Source organism: Lachnellula hyalina, assembly GCF_007821495.1.
Source record: "Lachnellula hyalina strain CBS 185.66 chromosome Unknown contig00236, whole genome shotgun sequence".
Lineage (NCBI taxonomy): Eukaryota > Fungi > Ascomycota > Leotiomycetes > Helotiales > Lachnaceae > Lachnellula > Lachnellula hyalina.
Genome location: NW_022157350.1, coordinates 12916 through 37545, shown reverse-complemented (window position 1 = coordinate 37545; position 24630 = coordinate 12916). Strand labels below are relative to the sequence as shown.

General features: G+C 47.4%; 9 protein-coding genes across 9 annotated transcripts; 6 read left to right on the top strand and 3 right to left on the bottom strand.

Annotated features, from left to right (window-relative positions):
• LHYA1_G008465 (uncharacterized protein) lies at nucleotides 1–676 on the top strand (the record flags this gene model as incomplete). The annotated part of the gene is made up of 1 exon (XM_031153385.1): nucleotides 1–676. A coding segment is annotated over one exon (676 nt), but the record flags the coding sequence as incomplete, so codon positions are not given.
• A 267-nt stretch (nucleotides 677–943) lies between these two features.
• On the bottom strand, nucleotides 944–2354 carry ustD (Cysteine desulfurase-like protein; the record flags this gene model as incomplete). Its single annotated transcript, XM_031153384.1, has 5 exons — nucleotides 944–999; nucleotides 1054–1543; nucleotides 1623–2005; nucleotides 2056–2189; nucleotides 2242–2354. 5 exons carry the CDS (start codon nucleotides 2352–2354, stop codon nucleotides 944–946), a joined length of 1176 nt encoding a protein of 391 aa, XP_031001519.1.
• Nucleotides 2355–2903: 549 nt separating this feature from the next.
• ofd1 (Prolyl 3,4-dihydroxylase) lies at nucleotides 2904–5062 on the top strand (the record flags this gene model as incomplete). Its single annotated transcript, XM_031153383.1, has 2 exons — nucleotides 2904–2976; nucleotides 3030–5062. The coding sequence occupies 2 exons, from the start codon at nucleotides 2904–2906 to the stop codon at nucleotides 5060–5062; spliced, it is 2106 nt and encodes a 701-aa protein (XP_031001516.1).
• A 541-nt stretch (nucleotides 5063–5603) lies between these two features.
• CYP52A5 (Cytochrome P450) lies at nucleotides 5604–7349 on the top strand (the record flags this gene model as incomplete). Its single annotated transcript, XM_031153382.1, has 3 exons — nucleotides 5604–5796; nucleotides 5905–7131; nucleotides 7186–7349. 3 exons carry the CDS (start codon nucleotides 5604–5606, stop codon nucleotides 7347–7349), a joined length of 1584 nt encoding a protein of 527 aa, XP_031001515.1.
• A 785-nt stretch (nucleotides 7350–8134) lies between these two features.
• Nucleotides 8135–8629, top strand: LHYA1_G008461 (uncharacterized protein; the record flags this gene model as incomplete). The annotated part of the gene is made up of 1 exon (XM_031153381.1): nucleotides 8135–8629. One exon carries the CDS (start codon nucleotides 8135–8137, stop codon nucleotides 8627–8629), a length of 495 nt encoding a protein of 164 aa, XP_031001518.1.
• A 1692-nt stretch (nucleotides 8630–10321) lies between these two features.
• LHYA1_G008460 (uncharacterized protein) lies at nucleotides 10322–11905 on the bottom strand (the record flags this gene model as incomplete). Its single annotated transcript, XM_031153380.1, has 2 exons — nucleotides 10322–11795; nucleotides 11850–11905. 2 exons carry the CDS (start codon nucleotides 11903–11905, stop codon nucleotides 10322–10324), a joined length of 1530 nt encoding a protein of 509 aa, XP_031001517.1.
• Nucleotides 11906–12363: 458 nt separating this feature from the next.
• cmk-1 (Calcium/calmodulin-dependent protein kinase type 1) lies at nucleotides 12364–14109 on the top strand (the record flags this gene model as incomplete). The annotated part of the gene is made up of 4 exons (XM_031153379.1): nucleotides 12364–12705; nucleotides 12732–12941; nucleotides 13003–13413; nucleotides 13546–14109. 4 exons carry the CDS (start codon nucleotides 12364–12366, stop codon nucleotides 14107–14109), a joined length of 1527 nt encoding a protein of 508 aa, XP_031001513.1.
• A 2092-nt stretch (nucleotides 14110–16201) lies between these two features.
• Nucleotides 16202–19985, top strand: RAD53_1 (Serine/threonine-protein kinase; the record flags this gene model as incomplete). The annotated part of the gene is made up of 3 exons (XM_031153378.1): nucleotides 16202–16939; nucleotides 16991–17263; nucleotides 17310–19985. The coding sequence occupies 3 exons, from the start codon at nucleotides 16202–16204 to the stop codon at nucleotides 19983–19985; spliced, it is 3687 nt and encodes a 1228-aa protein (XP_031001514.1).
• Nucleotides 19986–23524: 3539 nt separating this feature from the next.
• On the bottom strand, nucleotides 23525–24415 carry RPE1 (Ribulose-phosphate 3-epimerase; the record flags this gene model as incomplete). Its single annotated transcript, XM_031153377.1, has 3 exons — nucleotides 23525–23791; nucleotides 23858–24106; nucleotides 24173–24415. The coding sequence occupies 3 exons, from the start codon at nucleotides 24413–24415 to the stop codon at nucleotides 23525–23527; spliced, it is 759 nt and encodes a 252-aa protein (XP_031001509.1).
• Between the last annotated feature and the right edge of the window lie 215 nt (nucleotides 24416–24630).

Genomic DNA, 24630 nt, shown 5'->3' with positions numbered 1-24630 from the left:
TTACTCCCCCATAACCCCTACGCACCACTCACCAACCTACGCCTATACGCACACCTCTCAACCCAACCAGAATGAAAACACCATACCGCAGCCCCCTCCAATACCCCTCGATTTCGAGGATAACAGCGATGTGATTGCTCTGAGGAGCGCGATTGCGATTCTGCAGATGCAGGCGCGGAACGCAGGGAGTGATGTGCGGCGTTTGAGGGATGTGAAAGAGAGGGCGATGAGGGATCCAGAGGCGTTTTTGGGGGCGAGGGAAAGGGGCGAGGTGAGGGTTAAGGATGGGGTGTTTGGACCTAGTTATGAGAGTGAGGATGAAGATGGGGATGATGACAGTGAGCTGGGGAAGAAGGGTGAGGATGATGTTGAAATGGAGGAGGGTGGGAATGGGAGTGTGGAGAAGGGGGAAGAGTGGTTGTTGCCTAGGATGCAGAATGTGGTGCGCTGTCCACCGATTAACTGGAGTCAGTATGCGGTTGTGGGGGGGAGTTTAGATAAAATACATAAGGATCAGTTAGAGCGGCCAGTGGAGGGAACGCCGCAGCGGATTGGAGCTGATGGGAATCTGATTTATGGTGGTGAGGGCGAGAGGAGGGAGCATGTTGGGGTTTATGCGCCGTATGATCCCATGAGGGATAAAGTCGAGATCAAGAAGAAGACTGGAAAGAGATAGCAGTGGGATATGTTGGTCACTTTTGCGAATGAAATTTTAAGATGTTATGGGTATAGTTTGGGATTGGAAAAGGGGCATGGGATGGCGTTGGCGGCTACTTTGTTGCATGGTTATTGGCGAACAAGACTTGCTAGGAGGCAGCTATTGATTTTAGAGATCCATCCATACTCCTCGAATACTGATTACAAGAACTATGGCATCCAGACCGTGCAAATTCCTTTTGGCAACCTTTATCTGGTATTGTATTACTTCACTATCTCAGATATCCTATGCCTTCCCGAGAACTTGGTCGAATAGCCCAAGTAGTTTCTTCACTTCCTCCACTGTTTTGAAATCAATAACTGAGTTGTGAGCTGACGACAAAAGAGACCGCTTACCAGTATTATAATGCACCATCGAAACTCTCACCACGCCATCATTTCCCAATCCCAGAACCTCATTCACCAACCGATTACTATAAAACCCACCCCACCTAATTCCCATCTCCCCCTTGCTCAACTCATCCACCTTCTCCACAAAATCCTTACTCTTCTTCTCCTTGACCACAAAACTAATCGTGCTGACCCTCTTCTTGGTATCCGCATCCTTCTCTCCACAAATCGTTACATCGGTCCTTGTATTCAAGTACTGCAAAAGAGTTCCCTGCAGCTCGCCTTCATGCTTCTCAATCGCAGCCCACTTTTCGGAAGGGCTAGATCCAAAATAGTTAAAGACTGAGGGAATCGAAGACGTGAGTTCGTAATTAGCACCCGCGAGACCAAGCTTATTATCCAAGGTGCGAGAGGGGTTGAAAAAGTGGCCTAGGGACGCGGTAGCTTGAAGCCCGTGTTCAGATGCATATAGCATGGAGATATGCGGACCATACACCTGTTCTCGTAAGCCAAGTCTCATATGAGAGGTAAGGGGGGAAACGTGCTTTGTACCATGAAAACGCATAAAAGTCCACTCCCAACGCCTTAACATCAATCTGCCGATGTGGAGCATAAGCCACAGCATCAACGCACAATAGAGCTCCCGGGATCGTATGCACGGCATCCGCGATGGCTTTGATATCGTGGATCGTGCCTAGGATGTTTGAAGCATGCGTACACGTGACTAGAACCGTCTTGCTGGACAGCAGCTCTGGGAGATCTGATGCAAGGAGCTTGGGATTCTCTTTCGTTTTGGGAGTCCACCATTTTATGACGAGGTTGCGGCGTTTGGCAAGGTCGAGCCAGGAGGCGATGTTGGCTTCGTGGTCGATGGACGAGATTACTAATTCTGAGCCTGCTGGGAATTGGAGGGCGGAGGATAGATTGCGGAATAATTGGGTCGTGGAAGAACCCAGGACTGGTTGTAGGATCAGAATTTGGAAGATGTAAGGATTGAGGTTTCCTAACCAATGTTGTCTGGTGAAGCATTGATGTACTTGGCGGCAGCTTCAAACCCAGCGCTATATAGAGCATTGGATTTCTGGCCAACAGCGTAGGAAGCCCCAAGTTGAACATTGGTCTTGGATAGGTAATTGCAAATTCTTGAAGAAGCTTCAGCAATTGTATATTTTGAGGGAAAGGAAAGACATTCACGAATCGATGACCGTCCCAAGAGTTTGACTTCCTCCAGCATTGTCAAAGAAGACCTGGGATTGCTTTAATGCGGGGAAGCTTTCCCTAGCACTGACGATATCAAAAGTGGTCATGGTTCCCAATCGTCCTAATAAAGAAAGATTGGGTAGAATTATTGATATAGTCAGAGGATATAATATCTCTTATGAAATTTCAAAGCAACGAGAGATTTATATTCACATTGGCTTCCAATTGCGTTTGAAAAGGAACGGTCTCCTCAAGTCTAGTGGACAAGATGGAAGATGTGCCGGCACCATTGGGAAACCCCCAACTTTGATGGCTGCCCAGCTGTGCTGTGTTGTAACACGATATCCCGAGGGTGTCATGCATGTCGAGGTCCAACCCAAATGCAATGGTCCAGAGACAATCAAAGGCGCGTACATGCATATCACGGCATAAAAGTCTTCTTAACAAACAAATCTGGGTGTTCCACTCGGAGTGGTTTTTCGATGCAACCCCTTTTGGGAGGATCGAACGAGCGCTTCAGAAATCATGCCAGAGCCCGGGCGGTGAGCACGATTGGCAGAATCTGCTGGCCCAAAAAACCTTATAGAAGATGGGTCGATTGCCCACACCTTTGAAATCTTTTCATTCTCCTGCAAGAGTTCCTCAATTATTTCAAAATGAAGAGGAAAGCAGAGTCAGAGCCCAGCGGGAACAACGGCAAAGGCGTCCTCAAGAAGCGCTCGAAGACCAGTATGCAATTGCTTTCCCACCATGCCCCCACATTGCCTGACAATATGTTACAGTTCTCTCGGACGAGGACGTACAAAAGAGTTTCAGAAAGGGTCTGTTCGATAAGGAGACACTGAAGAAATCTACCAATAGTTATGCAGAATCAGAGCCCTACAAGCATACCGTTATCAACTCTTTGATCAACGATGATTTGCTCCGTTCAGTCCGCAACGAAATCAAAGAGAATGTCGAATTCACGCCCAAGGAAACCGATATATACAAGATCCACCAATCTGGAGATCTAGCTAATCTTGACGGACTTGACGATGGCGCCCTGGAGAAGTTGCCGTCTCTTCTCCGGCTACGAGACGCCATGTACTCGTCCTCGTTCAGGAAATACGTTGCTAGTATTACTGGATCAGGGGAACTGAGCGGGAGGAAGACAGATATGGCCATCAATGTCTACACGCCTGGATGCTATTTGCTATGCCACGACGATGTGATTGGGAGCCGGAGGATCAGCTACATTCTGTATCTGACGGATCCAGATATGCCTTGGAAGGAAGAATGGGGCGGCGCTTTACGATTGTATCCTACGAAGACGTTCGAGGATGGGGGAGAGAAAACGATTACACCGAGTCCTGATTTCACGAAGGTCATCCCACCAGCTTGGAACCAGTTGAGCTTTTTCGCGGTTCAACCGGGCGAGAGTTTTCACGATGTCGAAGAAGTTTATCACGCTGCGAATAAAGAACAGTTAGAGAAGGAGGGTGGGAGGATTCGTATGGCTATCAGCGGATGGTACCACATCCCTCAAATTGGAGAGGAAGGATATATCAAGGGAGCGGAGGAGAAATGGGGCGCCAATAGCAGTTTGATGCAATTACAAGGAAACCCGGATCGATATGACTTCCCTCAATCGCAGACAATTACCGTCGAAGCGCCCAAGGCGGACAGCGAAGATAAAGATCTCGACGAAGATGATTTGACCTTCTTGCTCAAGTACATGGCACCGACATACCTCACGCCAGATACTTTGGAACAGGTCACAGAACGCTTCTTGGCCTTGTCTAGTGTTGAGCTCGACTCGCTGTTATCAAACAAATTCTCTGCGAGAGTCCGTGAATATGTCGAAGCTCAAGAAGCCGCCCCCCTGCCAAGTGACAGCGCCGAGATTGAAAAGGGATCATGGAAAGTCGCTAAACCACCCCACAAGCACCGATTTCTATTCCTCCAACCCAAGGATAGAGAGACCGATGAATCTGCGGAGCTGAATCCTATTGAGGAATTACTAGAGGTATTCCTGCCAAGTCGTCAATTCCGGAAATGGCTTGAGATAGCTACGCAGTGCGAGATCGAGAATTACGATGTCTTAGCACGGAGATTCCGCAAAAGTTACGACTACGCTCTTGCAACGAGCCACGAAGGCCAGCCAAGGTTGGAGATTAGTCTGGGGCTGACTCCAACTCCTGGATGGGGTGTTGAAGAGGACGAAGAAGAGGAAGAAGGTGATAGTGATGAAGAAGCCGAAGGATCAAAAGCGAACTCGAACGGAAAGTCAAAGGCCGATGGCAAGAAGAATGAACCGGAGGTTACAGAAAAAGAGGAAATAGAAGATGTGGGAGGCCAGGAAGTTTACATGGCTGGCGATGATGATGAGGCAGATGGAGATGCAGCGATCTACAAGTCCTCGTCGGACCCCGACGATGACAACCTTCTGTTCACAATGCCGGCATCTTGGAACAAGATGAGTATTGTTCTCAGGGATAGTGGGGTAAGCATTCCGATCTTTTATATGCGCGAGTTTCAATTGCTTTTCGAGAATCTGGAGACATTGAAAACTGCGACGGACCCTTTTAATGTTCCTCAATCGAGCCATACTAATTCCGCACAGGTCCTGAAGTTTGTCAAATACGTTAGCAAGAATGCCAAGGGTGATCGCTGGGATATCAGTGGCGCATTTGGTGTGAAAGAATTGGATGACGACGACGATGATGATGATGATAATGATGGAGAGGAAGCATCTGGCGAAATCATAACCCTTGAGGACAGCGAGGAAGAGCCTTTCAACGGATTTCCGGACTCAGAGGACAGTGACTCTAATTAAACGAAATATTTAATTGGATACCAATGCCCCGCACAATTGTTTTTGAAGGTCTTTTGCCTCAGGATGGCATGATTAGGATTGTCCCACGGGATGCTGTGAGTGCCCAAAAAGTGCGACAAACAGTCCTGGAGACTTGAGGCGGAGGCGGAGTCCTGGAAAATATACCCTAAGCAATGAAATGAAGCATCTATTTCTGGCCACCTACCTTTTGTATCTAAATCCAGGCAATATTGACGAGTCGAACAATCGAATCCCCCTTTCCATCTCTTACACTGATTTTTTTGTAGGAGTTTGAATCTCCCTACTTCTTTGGCTGGCAGGCGCACTAAGACGGGAAGAAAAACACCCCGGCTCTAAACAAACGGAGGTCTTCAGGTCGGTTATTCCTTCCATTCATGGCCTGACTTCGCATTCGGTTGCGCTTCCCTGCTAAGAGACATATCAACTTATTATCCGTAGGGCTCACTACCTTACCAGAACTTATATAAGTACTCGTCATGTCATGGTTGTTCACCATGATTCGAAACCAAATGAATTTAACATGGCTTTCTTTCTCATCCAAGTCGTTTTTGTCTCTGGTGCTATTATCGCTTTTATTCAAGCGAGAAACTGGTTGAGATGGAGGGCTCTGAACAAATGGGGCGAGCAGTATGGTTGCGGAGCACTTCCTGTGGTGAAGAATAAATTGCCAGGAGGTATAGAGAGATATGCTATTCTGTTTACTGGTTTGAAAGGTATGCCCAAAATCCTGCTAATTGTTAATCATTGGCTTTTATCAAACGCGAATTTGATGGATGAACTGCCTACTTCAGTATAGTGAACAATAACTAATAGTCTGCTAGGTATGGACTTCCTTGAAGATATTATACGGAAACGCTTTATCTCTATGGGTACGCACACATACCGTCTTTTCTCCGCCTTCAATAGCAGCATCATCAATACAGCAGAGCCCGAGAATATTCAAGCCCTTCTTGGTACGCAATTCCATGACTTCGATCTGGGGCCCTCCAGAAGGAGTAATTTCCACGATCTGCTTGGCAATGGTATCTTCACTGCAGAGGGTGAGGCCTGGTCTCACTTTCGCCGTCAGCTTAGACCCCAATTCTCTCGTGATCAAGTTAGCGATATGGAGGCTGCTGATCGCCATCTTGGGATTCTGTTCAAAGCTCTTTCCGAGGAGAATGCATTGGGATGGGTCGAAGGAGTCGATCTCTTACCGCTCATCTATCGGTTCACCATGGACGTTAGCAGCGAGTTTCTCTTTGGCGAATCCGTCAACAGCCAATCTACAGCTTTGCATTCTCAAGATTCAGGCAACAAGAAGGATTCCCAGAAAGAGTTGGATTTCTCCGAAGCTATGAGCTATGCTCAAGAGTTCATAACGTGGCGAATTCGCCTCGGGCGCTTGCAGTCCATGTTTTCTTCTAGAAAATTCATGAAAGCATGCAAGACAGTCAAGGATTTCGCAGATCACTTTGTCCGCATTGCCCTGGATCCAGATCACAAACACCCCCCTACCTTGCCCGGCCAGAAACCCAAATACGTTTTTCTGGATGAGCTGGTAGCAGAGACGAGAGATCCTATCGAGCTACGAGACCAGGTCCTTCATATCATGGTGGCTGGCAGAGATACGACATCCGCATTACTCTGCTGGACAATTCTACTCCTAGCCCGACATCCAGCAGAGTTCCAGAATCTTCACGAAGCCATCGTCTCTCAGTTCGGGACAGAGAAATCTCCGACCAACGAGTTGACATTCGAGTCCCTGAAAGCCTGCAAAGAACTCAAAAACGTACTCTATGAAACCATGCGTCTATACCCGCTCGTCCCCATAAACGGACGGGAAGCTGTCAAAGATACGACCCTACCTACTGGCGGCGGACCGGATCATAAACAACCTATTGCTGTTAGGAAAGGCGAGCAAATTGGATATTCCGCCTATGTGATGCACAGAAGAAAGGATATCTGGGGCCAAGACGCGGATGGGTTCAGATCAGCGAGATGGGAAGGCAGGAAACTGGGATGGGAGTTTATTGGGTTTTCTGGGGGCCCGAGGATATGTATTGGTCGTAAGCACAGTACTGGGCAAAAACCGTGCAAGGATGATGCTAACTGAGGAAAAGAACAATATGCGCTCACCGAGGCGAGTTTCGTGATGGTCAAGATGTTGCAGAGGTATGATAATATTGAGGCTTTGGATATGACTGGTAAGATTCCCAAAGCGCTTACCTTGACCATGTCACCGGGGAATGGTGTGAAAGTTAGGATGCATAGAGCGGATTCGTGATTTTGGTTTGATTCTGGCTGCTGCAATTCGTTGATAGTGGATGATTCGAACAAGACTCTCTACTCAAGTCGTAAAACATGGTCAATTCCAAACGATTCGATGATGCAGCTTCATAATTACCCCTGACTCGCTTCCCCTGAACCAAGCTGCCATCGCAACCACTTCTTTGACAAGACCTCAAGAACTTCCCATTGTGCATATGGCCCATTTCCCAAGATTTCGCATCTAACAAAGGGAAGAGTATGCAAACATTATTAGACATTGAATTCATAATGCTATGCTGACGTCATCAACCCCGCCAATCAAAGGAAATGGTGGTGCACTATAGCGGGGTAGACACTATGCGGGGTAAACTGCATCCGTCCTCATATCCGTCCGACCTCTTACTGCCTTACTTCTCCACCAACACTTCGGAACAAAAGAAAAATCTCTCCGTCTGTATACCAGCTTGGAAATTACAGTTGAATTCGCATCAGCACTGAATCGTTGCGGTCACCACCTGCACTTGCGATCAATACTTGCTGTACGACTGTTTCGTTGCAGCTCTCGGGACCGGATTCGATACAAGGTTCGAAAAGGGTAACATACTGTGGTGGACGGTACAGTGTACCTCGAAAATTTGGCATTTGGGGTTATAGCAGGGATTTATTATTTGATTATCCGCTTGAACGACAGACAGACCTATCATACACATCTGGGCTGCGTTTTCAGTCCACCACGCAATTCCACAGCAATCAAGACGCTGCGCCAACTCAGCTCAACACAAACAAAAACAACTCACCATAATGCTCCATCTCAAACACCCCCCCAAACCCACACCCACGGCTCAAATGTTCGCCTACCGCGGGCCCGACAACCATACAGTCCAATACACCACGCTCCCCACCACACGTCTCAACGCCCATGACTCCGACAACGACAGTGATGGCCAGCCGCTGATCAGGGCTCAGATCGATGAAGAAGCGGTGGGGGGTTTGGAGAACTTCACGGCGACGGGACGGCCTATGCCGGTGTTTAAACATAGCGCGCTGCAGAGTATGGGGGGTGATATGTTTTCGTTGCCGCAGTTGTTGCCGAGGCAGTATACGGATGATAGTATCATCCCGGCTATTGTTACTAATGTGATACGGAAGAGTGAAGGTAATGGGAAGAAAGATGGTGAGGATGATGGGGTGGGGAATGGGAACGGGAATAGGAAGAGGAGGAAGAGCTTTCTGGGGAAGTTGATGGGGGGAGGGGAAGAAGAAAAATGGGTCTGGGGAGAAGGACGGGGTGCTTAAGCTGAAGGTGGTGTTTATGCCGAGACGCGAGTATAAAAAGTATTTTGCGAGAGGGTTGGAGGGGGAGTATGTTGGGAGTGAGCCGGAGAGGAGGTGGACGGAGGAGGAGCTAGATGAAATGTTTGGGATGTATAGGCCGCCAAAGGTGGAAAAGAAGGGGTATAGGCCTCCAGGTTGAAGCGAGGGAAGGAATTTGGGGCGTTTGATGGAATATGGGATGCTGGGATGTTTTTGGAGTTTGTTTATACCCTTTGTTGATTTGCAGATGTCGATAATCTGGTCTTGGTCGTGGGTTTTAGGCCATGGAAAGGGTGTAAAGTGATATTGTTCTCAGAAGCCTCTAGCAATTGCCCCAATTCAAATTGAAAGTCCTTGTTTCACAGTTCCCATTCCTCTTATCTGTCACTCACCTATCCTACAATTTCAAGAGTGCTACTTTGCCCGGTGCGTTCGGCTCTTTGGAAAGCAATCGCTCTTCCATTTATTGGATAGTCTTAGACTAATCTCTTATCTGAAAAATCCGACTTGCAACAAACGGAGTCAAGATTCCCAGATAGGTAGCTTATCAGAAAGCTAAATTGCAATGAATCGACTCCCACTTGATGTCATTGTGACCATTTTCAGCATCTGGAACTTAACGGAGGGACGACATCTGTTTGGAAACAAGGATATTGGCCGACTTTATAGGGAATAAACAAGAGAATGTATTTTTGAACATAAACAACTTCCTACGCTGTCCTATGGACATTGATCGTGACCGTTTTACACGTGACACTTCATGTCTTGGGTCTCAGCGAGCCGCTGATAGCTGCGCCGGGTTGAGACGCATCCTAAAAAAGTTCATGGTGGAAAGAGACGATAGGAGAGATTGCATAGACAGCACCGAGAAACTTCGCTTTTGAGCTGGCTAAAGCTGAACTTGTAATTGACGAGGTGAGAACTAAGGTAACGTGCATCCCAGCAGAGAAACGTACCTCACGAAATCATACGCGGGGCTAGATATAAACTACTGGAAGGGTCGACTGGATTCTTATCTTGGTCATATGGATAGGGGAAGCACGCGCTCAGAAGTCAAACGAAGGCAGGTAGGTTGGGTTAGGAGAAGTGGCGGAGGATATGGATTTCTATGGATGTAATGGGAGGGAAAGATGGAATGATAGCGCTTTGGTTAGTAGGGAGTGAAGTTCATACACCGCTCGGATAAGGGTGTAGAAAGCAGCTCCACTGCAAGACACGGTTGGCCTTGATGGGGAGGAGAGATAGGTAACGCGAAGCAGCGGCTGCTGTGAGGCGTAGCGTGTAATGGCGGCGACAGAAGACACCGTTTATATGGCTCGAGAGGACGTGCGTGCGTGTCGGGTTATACTAGGATACTATATGGCAGTTGCATGATGAAATGTCATAGGTCGGCAGCGCTATGCTCAAGCAAATGGGTTCCCTAGATATAAGAAGAATAATTCAAGGAGAGAACCTGAGTCCAGGCTCCGTGCAGTATTTGTGTACCGTACGGGGCTGTCGTCAGGGCAACATAAGTGCCTTGCTCGTTAGGCCTTTCCCCCTGAGCAGGGCATCTCGCCCCTCTGGCATCTGGGCGTCTGAGTATCGCAAGTCTCATGTGGCATCAAGTCTCTCCAATTCATACTTGTATCTCAGCCAGCTTTAGCAATACCTAGGTTATTTATTAGCAAGTTGTCAAGCTAAAAGCTCTATACGAACCTTCTCTATATATCTCACACCTAATAAGACCCCATCTGCATCTTCAAATTCATTCTGGTTGCCAAAATCAGCATTATCGTCATCAAGGCAAGTCAAACAGTTCACGACTATCTGCTCGTATTTCTCTCCCATGCATCTAGGTAGATGGTGTTTTGCTAGAGCGACTAGATGTTCTTTCATCAGATACGGCCCGCCGGATTCGCCATCTTCTGAAGCAATGTTGAGAGATTTTGTTGGTATAGGGGCTGCTGTATCGTCCTCGTATGCTACGAATGATTCCCATATTCCAATCTCCAGAAGGCAGACACCTAAGCTGTAAATGTCATGCTGCATAACATAAGTCTCTTCGGGATTCACGCCTTGACGATGTGGATGACGATAGAGATTCTTCTCCCAAGCAGAGTCCCCCGACCTCCGCGTTCGACCATCTGCCATGCGTATCTTCTCAAAGCCTGTGAGAAACACGATGCCAAGGGCTGACTTTTTGTCTTGGAATGCTAGGATAGTCTCGGGGCGGACATTTTTGTGTACAAAGCCAAGAGTGTGGACGTAGCTTACGGACTTGACAAGTTGTTTTGCGACGTTGAGACGGTCGGTAAGAGTGTGATCCGTACCTAAGGAGAGATAGCTGCGAAGACTTTTAGGATCGCTAAGCTCATTAGGTATTTGAAATACAAAATCGAAGGAAGATGGTCGTTTGTTACCAGCTTCCAGGTTACGAATTACACCTCGGCATTGAAGTATGCCAAATACTATCGGATCCAAATGAGAGAGCTTACTTGCCAGCTCTCTCACGTCTTTGGTTTGCAAATTGACGTCGGCTTCTGGATCGCACGGCATAGAGTCTATCAGAACCCAATTTTCGGAACCAGTTCGCTGGACACACTTTGCTGATGCGAAGGGTATTTCACGTCTTGTTGATAAATCAACTCCGTCTCCTGGAAGGAAAATTGATTTCTTCTGAGGAGGCCTCTCCCTTGCGGCACCTCTAAGATCGCGCATGCTAGGAAAAGAAGATGTCAATTCATCTTTGCTTAGCTCTTGATCAATGAGGGCATTCGGCACTTTCAATATTAAGAACCAAGACGGATCGAACTCTTTCTGCCATAAAGCTAGATCTTGAATAGTGTCATCAAGACCCTGTTTAACGAGAATATATTTCAATGGATTGACCATTATAACCTGGTGCTCCGCTTCTTGAGTATGCGACCACTTTTTTGATAGTTTATCCAACTTCGACGTTGTATTGCTTAGTTTGCTAGCTAGCACTTGCAGAAGCCGATCTTGAATGCTTTGATGCTCTTCGTCAAGGGTGTCCCAGATCTTCTTGATAAAGACAAGTTGTATTCTTGTACGGTTCCAACGGCTCTCAACATATAGTATTCGTTCGTTAATCTCGGTTTTAGCGCCTTTGAACGATGTGCATGTATCGATAAGGATCTTGCCGTATCTGAATTAAGGTAGTTAATGATACATCACGTTCAAGCAAGAGAATGGTCCTTACTTGAAACACAGGTCAGTCGTTGCGACAATAGCCAATGCCAATCCGGCCACTTCCATATCTCCGAAAGCAGGTAAGAACGTACTGAGATGTTGGTCTTAAGAATATAAATGTTGCTTAATTACCGTGATGATGATGCGACTTGTTGATGAAATCAGACTTTGGTGGTTTGGGCGGGGCGGTTAGCTCGTGAAACGTCCTAACTAAGTTAGACCCACTTTTGGCAGTTGCGGCTGAGTTGTTGGAAGGCTGGAGATTGAAGACGCAAGGGAACTGACAGAAGCATAACATCGGACTTCTCAGAAGCTTCATACTACGACTGCTCTTTACATAGGACGTCTTCTGCTCTTTCTCATCTAGCTGTGATCTATCTGCTACAAATAATCGTATGTCGAATGTTCCTGTATGCGCCAAGGCTAGCGATAGAAGGTTCAGCACTAATCTTATCCACGATTAGTACACGGTCTAATAATTCTTAGGCTAAGCGCTCCTATATTTTCTGTAAAGGCATTCTAGGATGGCTTCTACACCATCTGTTCCAGACATTGTACGGCTTTCGCAGCTCGAAACTCAATTTTCTTCAAGCCCAGAATACACCCAACATATTCAACATGTTCCAGAAAATACACGGGAACGAAGAAGGGTTCCGAAGGAAGAAAGATGGCAGAGAATAAGAAGACTAGGTCGTGGTACTTTCGGGGATGTCTGGTTGGAAGAATGCATTCAAGGTGATACGAAAGGGGAGGTACGAGCTGTAAAGAAGATCCAGAAGCTTGATCGCAATCGCTATTATAGAGAACTGGAAGCTATTGCTCTATTCTCTCATAATAAGGTCGGTCTATCTATATTCTTAATCGCGGTAATATCTCACTAATATCTGATTAGTACGAGCAATGCTTTGTGAAATCCTTCGGCTGGTACGATGATAACAAAAGTATTTACATAGCCATGGAATTTCTTCCCGACGGCGACCTACATCAGCAACTTACTTCGCCACTACCAGAAATCGAAGGCCAGTCTATCGTTCTCCAGGTTCTCGAAGGACTGAATTTCATGCATCAAAATGGGTTTGCTCATCGAGACTTAAAGCCAGCTGTAAGCATGCTTACTCCCCTTATAGGTCCTAATACCGTAAGCTAATATACAACCAAAATAGAATATCCTAGTTGTCAACATGGGTCCAAATTGGTGGGTGAAAATTGCGGACTTTGGGATTAGCAAGCGTGCAACCGAAGAACTTACTGCACTACGGACCCGGACTGGCACTCCTGCTTTTGCAGCACCGGAAGTACTTGACTTTACTCGATTAGAGCCGTACACAAATGCTGTTGACATCTGGTCTCTAGGTGTGATTACATTCCTTATACTTACTGGCGAGACTTTGTTCAAAGATCAGCGACGCCTCGGCCAGTATGTTGCAGGCCGTTTTGCATTCCCACTCGATAAATTATTAGCCAATAAAGTGAGCGTACAAGGATGTGATTTTGTAAAGGCTTTGATGGCGCCAGAGGCCGAGGATCGCCCTAGAGTCGAGGAATGTCTTCAGCAGCCGTGGTTATCTTCTTTAGTATGTCAAACTTCTGAAGCTCAGAGGTAAAGTATTCTATGATCTACTAATAACCTGCTCTCTCCAAAAATTAGTAACACAGTATTGCTAATAATTATTAGTAGTAATATGAGGTTAACCAACGAATTAAAGCCACTCGAAACAAAATCGTACAATTCGGATATTGAAGCCTCTGCACGCTGGAGCACACACAACCAAACTCTGCCTTATAAACCTACGAGCAGGCGAGCAGATAACGTAAATCTCGCGCTACCAGCTCCATTAAGGACTAAAGACCAGTTTTCAGCCTTTGAGGCGCATACTGAAGAGACGATGCTGTCGCCTAAATCAGCAATAACAGAATCAACAGCAAAATCTGGATTTAAAGTCGTCTATCAGAAGCTATATGCCACCCTTAAGGGCCATTTCGGGGGCGTTGATGCCCTCGCATTCTCGCCAGACGGCAAGGTGCTCGCATCAGGGTCCTGGGACGACAACACAGTGCAGCTCTGGGACCCGGCGACGGAAGCGTGCCTAGCCACGCTTAAGGGCTATTCTAGGGGCGTTGGTGCCCTCGCATTCTCGCCAGACGGCAAGGTGCTCGCATCAGGGTCCAGGGACGGTATAGTGCGGCTCTGGGGAAACCCAATGATAACTACAGATTTGAGAAGGAACCCAACGACAATTAAAGGTAACGAAAGTCAGACGGTTCTCTAGATAAACTTTTAACGACCCCCAACCCCACCCGCCTCCTTTAACTTCTACACTTATATGTATAGTTGCAATAATTGTTTATCTAAGCCTAAGCTCTGCATTGCTTTGAAATTTACAATATGATAGCATTTCTGATGTTTACAAAGCTTTCGCTTAGAAAGCCAATTTGTAAGCTATGAGATTCCAAGTAGCGCGGCAACAGGAACCACACTCTCCTTGTAGTTAATAAGAGCAGCGATTTCTGAGGGCCTGGTCTAACTTACTTCAATGTCCAGCTCCAGTCAATTAATCAACGTTAACTATATCTGAAGCTTAATACCTACCTTAGCTGTGGTTGAGAGCTGTGGTTGAGCCGCTGCCAAGTGGTTCACGTTGCTCATAGCTTCGCTTACCGTCTTCATCACTTCGATCTACAAACTGCAACATATATTTGCGTCCTGCACCGCTGTTCGATAGCAAAGATGCCGGGATCAACCAAATTCGAAGCTATTGGCGGCCGCAACGTCATTGCTGGCTCGCACTTCAAGACTGGCGCTGCCATAAACAATTACTTGGGAGGCTACCCCATAATGCAAGGTAAGTCCACCACCGTAGGCCATACGAACAACCACATATATGCTAACGCCAGCGCACAGACGGATCAAGCCTGAAATGCGAGTCCTTTTCCACTGTCCCATTTGCCCTAGACCGCGACTTCTTTATTCGCAAGGAATTCTGAAGGATCCTTCGAAGGTACAGCAGGAGCGTAGTGTAGGAAGACTTGAGGATAAAGACGAGGCCGATAGCGCATTCGACGAGGACTTTGACACCTTGCGGGTGTACTCTCTTATAACAGCGACGGTGGATAGGTCAATGAGACTTGCTAAGAAAAAATTTAAAATTCCAAAACCATAGATTCGTCTCGTGACAGGGTGCGTCTCGCTACGCAGAGACGACGTTCTCTCCACCCGGGAATTAAAAGGCCGATTTTGACACATGCGCAACGCCTGTACTAATACCCCTTCTATTAATATTTATAGTTGAAAGTATATGAAAAAAAAACGTAGAAATTTTTAAATAGTATCTACGGGTCTTGAATATTATAATGTCTATTTTTTTTCTTCTTTTTTCCTGCCTACCAGACCTATATATATCAAGCTGTTTGAGCTTTAGAAGGGTGTCAAAATCGGCCGATTATTTCCCGGGTGGAGAGGACGTTGATGATTGTAAAGGGTTCGGCTCTCACAAGCAACGGGCCGCTAGAAACATTGGAGACGGGCTGACGCTTGCCTTAATTTAGACTAGCATATCCGGCCGGATCATCAGATCGGATGCTTAATTCACATTATATGGAACTGAAGATGCCTCGAGCCTCGAAGTCTCATTTGAACGTTTCCAGTCGTGTGAGCGACTCGGCCCTGTCGACTTCTTTCACTCTATATACCCGCAGAGTGAAAGTGTCACCTGTTGTGGTGGGCCCGTCCAGGGCAAGGTTGTGCGCCGAAGAGGCAATGTACTTCCCCCCAACATTTTGTATTGGTTGCTGGGAGGACCATTACTGATCTGAATATAGCGACGACCGTCAAGCTTCCTTTGGATGTATTTCGAGACGTCTACGATTCACGACGAGGACTTTGTTGTCTTTTGCCATTCTTTGAAACATCTGCGACCCTCTACCCAGCGGTACCCTTTATGACCTTATACGCGGGGGAGAATCTGGGAAGTTGCGGATCTCTGTCTAGCTGCTTGTTGGACGTCGTCCTCGGATATATCATACAATCTCGAACATCCTAATTCAACTTGGGAGCACACAGGGCAACGCTGTTGCTGCCTAAAATCTGCCACCTCGTCTCAATGCTGTCTCCCCGGCAGCCATTAGATGTCAATTTCTTCTCGCAAGCCAGAGCTTCTACACTGCACATCTCTCCGTACCCCACATCTCCTCCACCGACTTCGGTTCCCCTCGTAACTCTCACAATGAACACGGAGGAAGAAGCAACGCAACCTGGTATATTCAACCCCTTGTATTTGCTTTTGCTCCCCTGTGCCCATTCTTGCGTTTGCCCATGTGTCACCCCGCGATCTCGTCCTCAAATACCATAAACTTTGAAGAAAGATGGCAGACACTGATTCAAATTATGTAGCCACCCAGCAGTACAATGACGAACGACGCTACGGTCAAGGCAACTCGGGACTGTCAGACGAGGATGCTTCCGACATAATCTGCGTTTTGTACCCTATGACAATAAACGCAAATCGAGCTGCCGATCAGATCTACAAGGCAACTCCACAGAATACCCTCGAGACGAGAAGCGATATACACATTAAGGAGAAAGTTACGTCTGCAGAACCAGCAGTTAACACGTTCGAAATTGCAGCAGAAGGTCTCGTGCCTTGCGGCATTGCTCTTCGACTTTCCGCGAATCTGAAGGACCCCCTTATGGGCTTCCAGTTTGGTCGCAACGCGGATCGATGCGACTTCCCCGTAGGCAACAACGATCCCGGTAGACGAGTTAGCAATACTCATTTCAGAATCTATATCAATGAGCATTGTGTGATTATGATTGAGGACCAGTCTACTAATGGCACAATGATTGATAGAACCCTCTTGAAAGCCAAAGAGAAGGAGAATAACATGGCCTTCAAGCATACTCTTGATTCAGGGCAGAAGATTGTTATTACTGGAGGTACAGCAAAGGATGACTTGGCATTCATGACTTGGATTCCAAATCGATCTGATGAAGCTGAGCTTGCTTATCAACAGAACGTTACTAAATTCTTTCTGCGTAAGGCTGCTTTGCGAGATCAACCTCGAACAAAAGCTCTCATGCGACCTGGACGGAATGGTAACCCGGTAATATATGCATGCCCCTGAGAACTGCTCGCATTACTAACTTGTTGACAGGTGAATCTTTTCCCGACCCCTGCTGCTAATACCCCTGACTACTCTCCCATATCTACATTTGGCAAGCATATTAGAGAATGGAAAGGTGGCAGCAAATACAACAGAGTGGCTCAAATTGGCAAAGGCGCCTTTGCTATCGTTTACAAGGTCACTGCAAAGCTTGACGGAACACCATTTGCAGCAAAGGAACTCGAAAAGCGACGCTTTATGAAGAATGGAATTCTCGACCAGAAAATGGACATGGAGATGAGAATCATGAGCAAGATTCAGCACGTGTGTACATCTATTTCTGACTTATAGCTTTGCTAATGAAATCTAGGAAAACATTGTCAAGTATATAGAGCATATTGATTGGGAGGACTACCTCTATATCATTATGGAATACATTCCTGGTGGTGATCTTGGTACCTTGATCACCCAAAACGGACCTTTACCTGAACCCGACGTGAAAGACATGGCCCGTCAGCTGTTGGGTGCTTTGGGTTATCTGCATGGCGAGGGAGTAACACACAGAGATGTCAAGCCGGATAACATCCTCATCGCCCGCCGTCGTCCATTGCACACCAAACTAACGGACTTCGGGTTGTCAAAGGTGGTTGAGAACGAACAGACTGGCTTGCGTACATTCTGCGGGACCTTATTGTATTGTGCACCTGAAGTATACACAGAGTATCGTGAATACGATCAGAATGGCAAGCGAACCGTTCTTCGAGGAAAGGACAAGCACACCCAGCCTGCGGCAAGATACGACCATGCTGTAGATATCTGGTCTCTAGCTGGAGTGCTCTTCTTCGCTCTGTGCGGCAGTCCTCCATATCCAGCAAGCAACGGTTCTACCTATATGATCATCCTAAACCGGATTATGACCGAACCCCTGGACATTCGTCCTCTTCAGCTTGCCAATGTTTCGGAGAATGGAATCCGCTTTGTCCGCCAAATGCTCCATGTCCGTCCTGAATTCCGAGCTACGATTGAAGAATTGCAACAGAGTTCATGGCTCCTCGGGGACGACGATAAGGAGCTATCACAGGATACCGAACTAGAGCAAGGCACCTCACAACTTAGCCTTCAGGAAACGGACATCGAGCAAGGCGCTTCGCAGCTCAGTCTTATTGACGATTGCGAGGTTGAAGACAGCGCAGACTTCGGCCAAAGTGTCAGTGATGTTACAGAGATTCAACAACGCGAGATTCCCGGCAGCTTTAGTGATGGCATCTCGAATGTCACCAGTAGTTACGATTATGATTACAGTTATGCTAATGGCAATGGTCATCCGATCATCAATGGGAATGGGAATGGCCGATTGTTTGGGGAGGTGAATATTTCCGATGTGGGAAGTTCTGGGGCTATCCCCCTTGATCCGCAATTGAATTTGCCACTTCCATCCACTGCGTCCAACAATGACCATCACGGCATTCACCCCAAATCCGACCTCAACTTTGACGACTCTGAGCGGCATGGCAACTATAGCGAGGACCAACTCGATCCATCTCAAAGCGACCATTTATCCCAGCTGGCAGGAGTAATTCCCTCGACTGAGCCTGCCATTGCTATGGCGCCTCCAACACATATACCCGCAACCACAAACTTCAAAGCTGGCGATCTCCGTCGTCAACTTCAAGGACAGGGACTACCCGAACGCGCTGTACGATCGTCTAGTCTGATGGGTACCGAGTCAATGGTCGGCCAATTGAATATGCACTCTCCCGTTTCCGCCGCGTCCCCAGGCGCTACTTCACCTCCAGATGCTGGTCGAGAGATGAATACTAGTCTTCGACGACCTCGCGAAGAGGGTTTGGAAGATGACGAGAACTGGCAACCTGCTGACTTGCCGGCAAAGCGTCGCCGTAAATCACAACGTGAGATCGACATGCCTGTTCCCCAATCCATTTTCTGGGACCCAGCCGACAAATCTACCCATCACCACAATTACCCGACGATGCTCACATCAGATTACAACAACCTCAAAGATTGGGCAAAGTCTAAGGGCGAGGAGTTTGAGCAAGGTCATAAGTCATTCGAGGGCACAATGAAAAGCTTCTTTCGCAGTCGAAGCCATAGTAATTCCTTCGTCGAAGTATCTCCAGTTGCGGGTGAACAGGCGGTAGATGAGGGACGACATATGCTGATGAAGCGGGACGACCGGACCTTAGATGATATCAATCCGCAAACTACCCCAAGCCGTGATGTGGAAGAGGACTATATCCCGTCTACGGCTCGTGTTTCATACGCAGGGTCTCCTCGTCCCGATGTGCCCAGTATTACCATGACGGATGCACCTCTGGTGCCTGCTTTCGAATCCGCATTCCATGTCCCAAAACGTGTTCTGGCGAAGCTGATAACGACACCGGACAGCTGCATTTCCAACATTAACCTCAGCATCACTGAAAACGTTACTAGTTGGGGTAGAGCCCCTGAGTCTATTGTCCGATATCCTAACACCAAAGAGGGCCGCGTACCAAAGTCTGCCTTCAAGATAATACTGTTCGAAGCCGGTCCTAATGTAAACTCGGAGCCAAAGCCAGCCCATGCAGCGTCCAAGGAGGAGAACAAAGCATTCTACATATCGACGAAGGCTTCTCAGGGAATTTGGATCAATGATGTTCAGCTCTTTAGCTACAAGCCGGAGGATCGAGGAGGATATTCTAGATACTGGGGCGAACTCCGAGACGGTGATCTTGTTACAGCCTGGAAGGATGAGCAACAATTGAACTTGTTCACCAGGTTTAGATTCGAATGCTACATGGGCAGATCTAAGATACCCAGGAAGGGAGACGAGAAATTCCAGCTTAACAAGAATCTTAGTTTCCTGGCTGAGATTGAAGATGCTTGTATCAAGCAGCATGAGTTGATCTTGAAGGAGCAGGCAAAGGCACGGGCAGAGCAGGCAGCGTTAGTGGAGGGGCTGAACAAGGAGAATGACACGGAGAACTCCACTCGAGAAGGGAAGGCGAAGGAGAAAGAAAAAGATGTCCAGCAACCTCTCACCTTCTGAACTCGCAACACCACTCCCCTCCGATCCACACATCTTCGCACATAACTCGACATCGTTTTTCCAACGCTTTCCATTCACGATTTGTACCAATGCCACTTTTCCTTTGTCACACAAAATCACATACAGGCAGGCGTTGCAGAAGGTCATATTACCTGGGCGGAATCGAAAACCAGGCCTGGGAAGGTTTGCTTTGCATGTGCATGATATGAAAGAAAGAAGCAGATATGGGATGATTTGGAGTTGGAGAGGTAACGGATAATAGGTAACATTACAGTGCGCAAGCTGCCTCAGATTGTTCTACATAGCATGATGAATAAATCAATATACTATTAAATTAGCCCCCACCCCACACTCTTTCTTCCAAGTAAAAGCCTAGGTACAGAATTCTCGTCGTTGTATAATCCAAGGTCTTCTTCATATTAGAGCAGTTGTCTGGTTTTTATTTTTGTATTTGCCGTCCCTACCTCGTCCCATCGTATCCCGATAGCGCTTAAGAAAGTATGGCCACCCAGCCAGCCAGCCAGTCGACCAAGAGAAGCAATCGGTGCGATTACTGAATCAATGAATTTATTAATTACACCAAATTACATGTAAATACATACATATATGTACTTGTACTTTATGATCCAGATTCGGATTCAGACTCGGAAATAAAGATAATTTATATATAGGTAAGATTACGTTTATAGCAAAGTGGTGTGTCTATGTATAGAGGTGAATCACTGTTGTAATAGGATAGACGGAGATGTGATATTTTGACATTGGTATATGCACTAGTAGCTGGACTGGAGTTGGGTTGAGTTAAGTTGAAGGCTAAAGGATGATTTTTAAGAGGAGGAAGTTTGGAGAAAGGGAGATATGTATATGTGTATGTGTGTATGTATGCGTCCAGTTGGTTATAGCCGTTTAACTTGAATGAAGTTTCTAAAGTGAGGCAGAAATATAACGCATAATCTAGAACTACTATTATTCTGTGTCAATTTTCTAAATTTCATATTCATGCAAGTATATACAGATATATTAAATACCAGGCTTTCCAGATATCTAAACTAGGAAGTAGTATTTACATTCCTGGCCTCTTTTTAATCCCCACCATACACTCAAGCGGTTTCCTCAAGAACCCCTCCCTCGTCTCCAACTCCCCCTGATATAAATCAAAATCATATCTCCTGAACGTGGTGGAGACGATAAGCGCAAGCTCCATCTCGGCTACGTTCCTGCCAACGCAACTTCTCGGTCCATACGAAAAGGGGATGAAACCTGTCTTTTGCCTCTCGGTTAGATTATCCCATCGTTCCGGCTTGAACTCATCGGCATCTGCTCCCCAGATCTCCTTAGAATGGTGGATAGTGTAGGCGGGAACAGAGAGCACGGTGTAAGGCGCGAAATGGTGACCGAGGATCTCCACGCCCGGTCCGGGGGGTACGAGACGAGGAAGGCCAAGGGCAGAGGTGGAGTGAATGCGCATGGTCTCCTGGATGCAATTATTCATATACGGCAAATCCTTCACCATGTCGAAGCTAGGCACGTCGATCTCCGCGGGGATAGCAGCATCGAGCTCTTTTTGCAGCTTGGCCAGAACACCAGGGGTCTTGGTGATGTAGTACAATATTGCACAGGAGGTGTTGGAGGTCGTGTCTGAGCCGGCGATTAGCTGCGTTAGGGCTTCGGCTGTGAGTTCTTCGCGCCCCATAGGCTCGCCCCTGTCATCCTTGCCTTCCATGAGGCGCGCGAGTAGATCCACACGTCCGGCATCTTGCTTCCCATCCAAGCGTTGCGCTACACGCGCGACGGCAATTCCAGCGAGGTCCTGCACGGCCGCGATGCCTTGGGTGAAGAAGGGGTCGGGAAGCCATTTGGCGTAGGGCTTGAGTTCGGGGAGACAGCCGAGAGTGCCTGAGACTTCGCCGCGGCGGTTGAGGACTTGGACGGCTGGTGCGTATGTGACGGGCGAGTCGGGCGTTTTGCGGATTTCCGTAATGTCTTTCCCCTTTTTTAGCATGCCGAAGGGGGTGCCGAATGCGAGGTCTCCAATCATGTCGAATGCTAGGTAGTTGAACCAATGCAGGCAGTCGATCTTGGCATAACTGCCATGGGCGTTCTTGGAAAGCGTGTCCCATTGCTTCACGAAGAGTTCGAGGTTCTGGTGCATGTAGATTTCGAATTGGGAGATGCTCTTGGTGGAGAAGGTGTGGGAGACTGTTTTCCGCTTTCGGGTGTGCTCTACTCTGTCTCGTGTGTTGAAGAGACCACGTTGGATGGAGACAAAGGCATCGTAAAAGTCGCTGGGGGTGGAGTATTAGCTGATGGCTTTTGCAACTCAATCGACTAGCTACTCACGATTTCAAGAACCCGTTTCCATGGCCATAGATGGCATTAATGGCAGATTCATCGGCGACAGAGACATGGTTAGGCTGGATCCTGACTAGTTTTCCCCATTTCTTGTGTGCTTCATCAACACTCTTGTATCTCTTTCCCTGGCGAGCTTGCAGCAAAAGCCACAAGGCGGAGAACTTTGCAGCAAAGGGGCCTGGGATATCTCGTAGGCCAGTATTCGAGGTGAGGTAGGGCACGAGGAAGAAGAGGACAACGGCAACAGGAATTGCCCAGGGGGTTAGGATGAAGTCTGTGACAGCCATCTTTAGATACGAGGATCGCGGATGGTCGGATCGGGACGGAGGGGTTCTTGCAGTTCAACGGTGAACAGCAAAGATGAGACTAAAGTAGTGGGTACAGCCAACCGCACAACAGACACAGCCGAACGGAGGCAGATAGAGGTTCTTGCTCTACGACATCTCTGGGGAGTAAAAGCCAATTATAGCCAAAATATATTTTGCACTGAAATGCCGTCCCCAGAGTCCGTTCTCGACAAGCGGCTACCGGTCGCCCACCCCGCAATCATTCCGCACTACTCAGACCCCACCAAGAACCCCAGATCTGCGCATCTGGCCAATCAGACGCCACTCATTACTCGGTGATGGCTCGGAGTTGTTGTTACGAAGCATTCTTTGAGAAGTCTACCTTGGTCACTATCAAACTAGAGCCACTTTGAACTGCCTTTTTGAAAGCCGAGTTTCGAATTGAGGGGCTTGATGGGTTTGGGGTGGGGACCAGCGCAATTCAGCTTACTTTGTTATTTGACAAACAGTATATAGCTTGAGCATTTTCCTCCAATATAAGTAGCGTGTGTTGTCATATGGTCTTGAGAATATTCGAATGTGGAGAAGATGCATACTTGGTCATTCAAAACTGGCGGCAGATGAGTGAATAGGTTTTCATAGGTAGATTTAAAGATCATCATACCTTGTATACATCTTGCTATGCATCCACCAGATTCGAATCTTCCATTGACCACGGCCACGACATATTACCTCCTACGCACATTAGAAAGTCCTGCGTCTCAGCATTATTTCTACACCCATCTAGCTTTGGCTCGTAAAACCAGGAAATCAACCCCTAGAAATGCAACTCCTTCTATGTCTCACACAATGTCATATAATTCATATCTCGTAATCTCGCATATCCATCCCAATAAACCCTCACAGCTTCCCCCTCCTGCTCTCAACAGCCTGTCTCAACTTCGCAATAACATCCGCCGGATCCTTAGCCCCGAATACTGCACTCCCAGCAACAATAACATTGGCCCCAGCATCAGCAGCCTGATCGATAGTTCCCGGGCCCAAACCACCATCAACCTCAATATTCAGCTCCGGGTATCGTTTCCTCAGCTCTGTGACCTTGGGTAATTCCGAAGCCATGAATTTCTGCCCGCCGAATCCAGGGTGAACTGTCATGACAAGCACCATCTGCAATTCATCAGTATTTTGACCCAAATTCTTCTCTCAAGAAAGACGTGTGGGTGGGGAACTCACATCCGGCCTCTCCACCTCCTCCTTCCCCTCCAAAATATCCCATAGCACATCAACCTTTGTATCCGGTTTAATGGCAATCCCCGCCGCCATGCCACACTCATGGATATACCTAATCATGTCCTTAGGACTCGTCTTGGCCTCGCTCATTGCTTCGGGACTCTCGGCAGCTGTGCTGGAGATGGCGGCTTCGTAGTGGAAGCAGTAGAGATCGCAGCCTGCTTTTTGGAATTCCTTGACCCATTTCTTTGGCTATCCAGTAATTCAATTATTAGATGAAAGCTCCCTGTAAATTAGGTTGGAAGACAAGTGAAATACCTCTGCAATCATCATATGGCAGTCAAACGTTCCCTTGCCGTGTTTTTCGCTTGGCTTCGCAACGTGGCTTCGGATTTTGGTGACAACAGGAGCTCCAAAAGTGATATTAGGAACGAAGTGCCCATCCATAATATCTACGTGAAGCCAATCAGCTCCCTGAGTGATTGTATCAGAGCATGCCTTTCCCAACTCCGCAAAGTCCGCAGACAGGATCGAAGGCGCAATGATGGCGGGTGGAGACATGTTTGTCGTGGCTTCTAAATCAGTCCGCAGAGTTATTCGTTCTGTTCTGTGTAAAGAGAAGCGAGGATAACGTCTGTAGAAGCTTGGATGATATTCAATTGAAGAAGTGAAGTGAGATTGGATTGCTTTGAACTTGATCTTGGTGGGGTGCTTTTTGCGAGACGTCAATGTCAACTTGGCTTGGCAACCCCGCTTTTAACGGAAGACGTGGAAAT